Source organism: Natrix helvetica (genome assembly GCF_964273705.1).
Source record: "Natrix helvetica genome assembly, chromosome: 4".
NCBI lineage: Eukaryota > Metazoa > Chordata > Lepidosauria > Squamata > Natricidae > Natrix > Natrix helvetica.
In genome coordinates, this window is record NC_138550.1 from 70,954,819 (window position 1) to 70,962,721 (window position 7,903).

Below are 7,903 nucleotides of genomic sequence, written 5' to 3' on the forward strand. Positions count from 1 at the left end.
TGTTTTCTGCATTCGTCTTTTCCACTTAAGCAAAATAATGAAATGTACTGAACGTTCAGTCTTACCTTACTCAAATTTGATCAGTTATCCTAATCGGAGATCTTAAAAGGATATTCTGCCTGTGATATTAGCAAGTCTACCTTGGAAGCATCATAAAACAGTTGGACATAAACATGGTAGAAATGGAGGGGAGGGGTTTCCAGTTAATTTATTGTGTCCTGAAGCCCTTCTCCAAAACCTTTCAAACTGAAAAATTCAAATTCACAAATTCTGGAGGGCTATAAAAACTTGCAGTGGGGATGGGGCAGGCAGCGGATGGGGGAGGGAAGAGGACACAGCGGTTGCCATGTCGAGCAACCAGCCGCTCCTGTCCGCCAGGCGCGCCTTCCCAGGGGTAGCAGAGCGCCCTGCCACCCTCCAAAAGGGATGTGTCTCACTGCCCACTGCGTCCTGCCTGACCCCACTCAACATCCAGGTCCTCTGGGACGCTCCAGCATTGCAAGGAAGAATTGAGTATAAAGCGGAACCGCGCAGAATGCAGCAGGTGGCGGCGATGGCTACCCCCTGAAAGACTGGGAAGGGGAAGGCCCCGCCCCCGACTGCCCTTCCACGCGGCCTCCCTCGACCTCCACCAATCCGGTGCAGCAGGCAATCTCGAGGAGAGGCAGCCGGCATCGAGGCCGGCATAGTTGCACATAAGAACAGAATTAGCCACAATTCAGAAAGTGGAGAGGAGGAGGGAAGCTATGTTGGCGGCCCCCACCCCGCTGCCGGTTTCATTTCTAGTTATAGATATTTTCCCGGATGATGGTGCAGAGCTATCGAGAACCCGAACTGACTGTTGGGAATTTTGCCTTTCTTGAGAACTACAAACTTAGTGTCCATGTTGAAAGCAGCACATCTTAAGAGGGACAAGAGAAAGCCAAGGGTTGTACCCCAAAAGCAGAAGCAAGCACCCCCAAATCTGCTTCCTTTGCTACTGGAAGAAGCTGAAAGTGCATAGGGGCCATGGCTTGCCCTGCCAGCGAGCACCCATGCAGAATGTGGCTAGTTTGCTGGGAAAACCAATGCAGGATATTGCTGTTGGTTGGGAATATTTTCTCTTGCTGCTGCGCCATTCCGAACACGCCCCAGTTTTCTCCCCACCAAAGGTTTGACTCTAGTGCTTGCCCGAGCGCGTATTTTCATTACAACCTCTCCTGCCCCTCCACTTGCACACATTAATGGCTGGTTCTCTTGCATTTTTCTTCTAGGCCGTAGGGGAAAGAGACAAGCACTTACGATCTCGTAAAGGGCCCACCAAAGTTGGACATCTTCCCAGTGCACAAAAGGTGGAGAGAAGGGACTTATACGTCCTTACTGGCTGGATCTAAACTAAACAAAGTTTTATTCCCTGCTTCCCATCAATCTTAGATCCAGCCAAGAACAGATTCTGGGGATATTTAACAACATAGTTATTTTTCTGGTAAACTGCATAGCTATCTAAAAGGTAGCAGAAGTCCTTGACTTGGAATTAAAATTTACCATCCGAATCTTCCATTTTCATTAGTCATCCCTGTAATTTACTGAGCAGGGCCAGGCAGGATGCAATAATGGGACAAAAAGCTGTGGATGATATAAAACTTTTGCTACTAAAGAAGATTCATGCCGTGGACACAATTTTTTACAACCCAAATGGTTGGTCCCGTGATTACTAGGGCTCAGTTCATGCAAGCAGATGTGATCAATATTTGACAGTTTTAAATTGTGAGAAATCAATATAACTAGTCGCTTGAATCTTTTTCATTACTGTGTGGTACAGTAAAAATAGTTGGTAATGTGCATTTTTTCATAGTGCCTTAATGGAGCACTGTATATGGGGCATACATAGAAAGTGTGACTCTGAGTATCTTTGCCTCAAATGATTTTGTCAATAGAGTGGGACAAAACATGACACACGGTATATCCATGATATGTGCTGTGTAATGTAAACATGGAAAATCAAAAAGGATCCACCTTCCTTTGGAGGAGGAAAGTTAGCCCAGAAACTCGGGAGAGGCGTGGCTGTTCTGCCCTTTCCTTTTCCAGCAGCCAGTAACTTTGGCCTAGACCAAGCTGGAAGGGGAAAGCCATCAAACTCCTCGCACCCGTCCCGTGCAAAGCTCCCACCGCCACTCAACCCAACCAACCCTCCTAGTGACGGGAAAGGCCAAGGACGGCGCCTCAAACAGCCTTCGCGCTCTTAATTAGTCCTAAATGATCCAGCGAAACACTAAGAGTGACCCACCCAGCCTAAAGGAGGAGCTCTTAATTCTGCCCAATCAGAAGACTCCCTCGTTCTGATCCAGTACAAAAGATGCCGCCGCACCTCCCGAGTGAAGGATAGGCTCGTGAAAGTGTTCGTTTGGGGCAAAGATGAGTGGCATGCTGGAGACCCAGGTACTTGGTGGCGTTGGTTTTAGGGTTTTGCAGAAATGTTTCAGTGGACTGATCCTCATGGGAGTCCAGCGTTAGTAAACTCGCTGATTAGCCTAATATGTTGGGTGCTGTTGTTTTAATCTCAGCTTTATTGGCTTTTAATGCGTTTACTGACCAATACATAATTACGCATCGGTATTACATTAATATTACCATTCAGACTTTTATTCGGGTCTAATTAGGAGTACAACGCTGCAAATTCACACTGCTCTCGTATTTTACGTTCCCGCTTTAGTTAAGAGGGCGTGAAGAGCAAATGTATAGAGGCCTTTCGCCTTTCGTCCAATTTTGCCGTCCTCTAGTAATTCTTTAAGTTCCACGCTGAGTTGGTTGATTCCATACTAATAGAATATTATTGTATTCCAATGCAGTAAACCAGAGAATAGGTTGCAGAAATCTTTTTCCCTTATGGATTTGTTAATCCTTGCAATGAGTTTGCTGCATGCAAGATTGAAAGAGATTGTTGCCCCTGAAGTACTCTGAATGTTCAGAAAGAGTTACATAAATGGTGGTGTTAAAATCAAGGCAATTAATTGCAGTGGAAATACTTGAAGAAAATGTCCCCAAGATAGTTGTAGAGTTCTACTTCAATGCTTTCCATTAGAGATAGTTACTACACAGGACTTGTGTTTATTCTAGATACCATCTCAAATGTGGAGTGAAAAAATAAACCAGGCTAATAAAACTGCCCTTCTGACTTGGGTGAAAGAGACTGGAATCCAGTTAGTGCAGATCAATGGGCAGAGAAAATATGGTGGTCCTCCACCAGGTGAGTAGAAAACTTAGAAAAACTAGTACTGTAATCCAATGTTGTATTAATGTATAGCTGGATAGCCAGCAATGGCATTGGTGACATTTCCTGTTTCTTTAGTTATATACCACAACTTGCCTTTGATCTATATGTCTTGCTTATTGTAGCCTTTAGTCCTTTTCCAGGTATCAATGGTGTTTCTTGGCCAGCAAAATGGTTGTCTACATGCATTGCAAATCAATATGAACAAGGAACATTTTCCTAAATATTTCAGGGAAGTGAAAATACTTTGCAGATAATGTGACTTTTCCTTGTTCTTTCCACAGGATGGGCTGGCTATGCCCCACCATCTGGTTCAGAGGTTTATATAGGAAAAATCCCCCAGGATATCTATGAGGATAAACTTATTCCTCTCTTCCAAAATGTGGGGAGGCTTTATGAATTTCGTCTCATGATGACATTTAGTGGGCTTAACCGTGGCTTTGCCTATGCTAAGTACATGAACCGCCGAAACGCCCAGGAGGCAATTGCTTTACTCAACAACTTCGAAATCCAGTCTGGCTCCCCCATTTTGGTTTGTAGAAGCACCGAGAAGTGTGAGCTCTGCATTGATGGTCTGGCACCCTCGCTGAAAGAGTACCACCTTCTGCCAATGCTGCAGGAACTTACCCCAGGACTCCAAAGCATCTCCTTACATGCCAGCCCTTTCAGGAAGAAGAGGCAGCTGGCAGAGGTGAAATACATTTCCCATCAGGCTGCTGCAATAGCCAAGAAAAATCTTGTGGAAGGTTTGTTTTATGTTTTGCCATAGCGGAAAAAGAATGTTGCTCATGATGTTCTGTGAACCAATTACTCTTGTCATGTGCTGGAAGTGGCCAGGAAAGCTGCAGATTTCCTATGCATCTGAAGCTTTGAGATCAGCAAAACTCAGCAACAAAGCCTTTGGAAACAGTTTCCAAGTGCCTGTTAGGAAAAAATGGTTTGACAGTAAAATACTAAGGATGGTATAATGTGATGAACTTTGTTTAAGTCTAACATATGTGGTTGAAATTAAGTGCTCCTCTCTCTTCACCCAAAGTAGAGTATAATGAATCTCTTTTGCATTTGTTGTCTTTTCAAAATGTATGACAAAATAGTATGTTTGAGAACAATTTAGCAAACTAACTCTTCATTACTGCGGGAAAAAATATTGGACAGGGTTATGCAAAAGTAATCTCTTGTCCTAGTTATTAGATTTTCATAGACTTTTTGTAGAAAAGTGATGGTGAACCTACAAACTTGTGTCACTGGTGACATGCCAGGCCTCCACACCCTCTGGAAGCTGCGCAAGAGGACCCTGCTCTTGCACAGCCTCTGGAGCCTCTAAAAAGTGTGTGAGAATGGGGCATGCTTTCCTGTTCTTTTTGGAGGCTGAAAGGCCCCACAAGAGTTCTTTGACTTAGACTTGCCTCAGATATTTACAAGTAAGTATTTATTAAATAATAAATTTAAATAAAGTATTACTCTGTTATGAAACGTGTCTCTTGTTGGAGGCAAGTGATGATATACCATCATTCAAGATAGGCACTGTCTGAATTTGTAACAGGCCAAGCCCAAAGGTTTTGCCATCACTGTTCTAGATCGTTTAGACAGAGTTGGGGAATATGACCCTTTTACGACTTGTGTACTTCAACTCCCAGAATTACTAGCTGAGGAATTTTAGGAGTTGAAGTCCACAAGCCATTTTTGAAGAACCTATGTATTGCCAAAGCAGAATCAGTGGGGTACATGTAAACTCTGATGCCACTATCTTGAAGTTAGCCATACTATTAACCAAATGCAAAGCAATCTATTGAAATTCAGATATGCATTGCTTTTTGTCTTATGCAGGAAGCTTGTGTCTCTGTGGAGATCAAATTGAAGTGGTTTGGCTAACACCTATTATTAAACAGGAGCTCCATAATGTCTCAGTTCCAGGTAATCTAAAGACCCTGCCATCCAGCTGGAGCCACAGAAGTGTCCTTCCTCAAGTGTCTTCCAGGCCTATAGACTGTCATATGCTACCAGCAAGAGCCAGTGTATTAGATCATTTAAAATTGCAGTGTAAGCTGCATCAGCTGGGCCCTCCTGTAATCTCTACAAAATGTGTGCAGAGGAATCCTGAAGACTGGCTGCAGTTCTGGTATCAAGTGGTGATACCAAAATATCCATCACCCTTCAGTGGGTTCATTTGGATCAAGCCTGATCCCTATGGCTTGGAAGACCATGAAAAAGTGAAGAATTTTGTGGCCTTGCAGCTACTTAAAGTCCTAGGTAAGTGTGTTTATGGTTTAATTTGGGAAGCAATTATTGTAGTGGTAATTTATTAACTGATCATTTCACAGAAAATAAAAGTAAAATACAGGACCTAATTCTGAGCCATTTGCTCCTGGGCTCTATCTGAGATTCAGATTTCAAGCAGGGATGTTAAAAATCTTAAGTCTAAAAGGGGCAGAGAGTTTGCAGTTGAATAACATTGAGCAATATTTTTTAAGACTGGGGCACCACATGTGTTTGTCCCAGCCATATCATGAAGTGCCATGATCATGGAATCTAACGATTTAAATGTTGCTCTAGAATAGATTCTTAAGAATTACCAAAAACTCATTGACAGGTATTTCTCAAATTGGAAAATGGTTTTATTCTTAACCAATTTAAAGATCTATTTTTTGCAAATAATTCCATGTGTGTGAGTATTTGAATTTATGATAGAGTTGAAAAATGAGATATGCGACCAGAGTCAGAAGTTTCAAAGAAAACCATGTGCAGTCACATGGTTACACTTCTGCTGGTGTTTGCAGCATCCCATGAACTGGGGGAATTGCTTAATGACTGCCACAAAAAAGTCCTAAAATTGGATTAGTAATATGATCTGTTTTACAACCATTATGACTTGCAATTGTAATGGGCAGGCTCCGCTATGGTCATATTTCAACTACCTCTATTCAATTCTGGATTAGCATCATCCTGCACAGCTAATTTTAATTGTTAATAAATGTGTGCAAATAATGAGCTTGTGTTTTCAGACCAGTGAAATGTTTTTGGAAAGTGACAAGTATGATAGATGTATAGCAGAATGAGATTGGAAATATCGAAAAAAACCTGTTTTTCTTTTTCCAACAGGGTACCCTGTGATGTAAAAAAGAATCACTCTTCAAATTAATGAGGCTTGTATGTCTTACTCTTTTAATTGGTTTCACTGAACCAATTCATATGGAAAATGTGTGCTGGATCTCTTTTGTCTTATTTTCTGTGGGAGGATTTGAGAATTGTTTTCTGTTCTGGTTTTCATGTTGATAGGCAGATTAGAATTTTCAGTGCACTAAATTATTTAATAGAGTTATTTTGGGAGCAGTCTATGCAGTTTTAGAAAAAGACAAGCCATTGGTTACTGGATAATATAAGTGGGTGTAGTCTGAACACAGTATTTAAAATCCAGCAATGACCAATTTCCTTTAAGATTGTGGATTGCTTTTCTCTTATGTTCAAATATTGTCCTTTATATTTTACTATTTGAATGTCTTTTCATTTCTGACGTTTTGAATTTACATTAAGCCAGATGTCTTATGGGGAGAGCATCTTGGAGATAACTTGGAGATAGTACTGAACGTTGTTAGCGCTTGCTGGGTAGGAAAAAAACCCTTTTCTATGAAAAGAAGAATGTCTCTGTAATACTTAATCTTTCCAATATTGGAAACCAGCTTGCACTGCACAGGGAGACCTTGTTCTGACACCTTTGAAATGCAGCACTAAAGCAGATGCTGCATTAACAGAGGAAGCGTATTCCACATGGAAAATAGTAAAGGGGATCTAACGGGAGAAATGTATGTCTTTTACTGCTCTGCATGTTTCAGTGCTGGAATTGATATGTAGGGCATATCTATATTAAAGGAAGTTTTGACCTAAATGTGTAGTCTCTTTCTGAATTAATGACTTGTTTTATTGATTACGATTAAATATTTCAATGTGAAATTTAATGATTGCATATTATTTTGTTTCTTGCTTTCCACATAAGTACCTTTTTTAAAAAAAGCTTTCTGTCATATTGGCCATATTAGGAAGAGAAATCACTTTCCTGTGGCCTAATTGTTCTATGCATGAGAACTAGGATCACTACTCAACACTGTTTTAACACAGCATTTCCCACAATTTGCAGGAAATGGAAGCAAAAGTGAGGCCAATGTTCTAAACTAGAGGGCTGCTCTCAAGGTCTGCCCCCCCCCACCTGAATCTCCTTATGGTTGGTAGATTCTGCATGCTGGTTGCTAAGCACCAGTCGTTGAACAAAAGGTCACACAGTAACTTACACTTTTACTTTCCGAATTAACTCTGATTGATACAAACCAGTTGTGAAGAGTGTACAGTGGTGATTATGTGACTCATTTAAATGCTGTGAGGGTTCTAAATGCATGCCAGTTAAAGTGCCCAAATGCCAATTACATGAACATGGGCTACTATGACACTCAGGAATGCAAGGATTGGTCACAAAGCCATTTTTTTTTTATTAGAGAGTTTTAATAAAATTTACAAATATATCCCCTCCCCTCCCTCCACCCTGATCCCACCCCACCCTCCAACCCTCCCTCCACCCAACCTTCCAGAGCAAAATACAGGGTATAAACATTTAACAGTCATACACTAACATAAGCTAACTAACTTTAACATCTTTCTCCTCTT

The 7,903-nt window shown here is 41.5% G+C and overlaps 1 protein-coding gene across 1 annotated transcript; it reads left to right on the forward strand.

Annotated features, from left to right (window-relative positions):
* Window positions 1-2,192: 2,192 nt before the first annotated feature.
* DND1 (DND microRNA-mediated repression inhibitor 1) lies at window positions 2,193-7,133 on the forward strand. Its single transcript, XM_081949896.1, has 5 exons — window positions 2,193-2,418; window positions 3,097-3,226; window positions 3,535-3,996; window positions 5,078-5,500; window positions 6,350-7,133. The coding sequence occupies exons 1-5, from the start codon at window positions 2,395-2,397 to the stop codon at window positions 6,364-6,366; spliced, it is 1,056 nt and encodes a 351-aa protein (XP_081806022.1). The 5' UTR covers window positions 2,193-2,394; the 3' UTR covers window positions 6,367-7,133.
* Window positions 7,134-7,903: the final 770 nt, after the last annotated feature.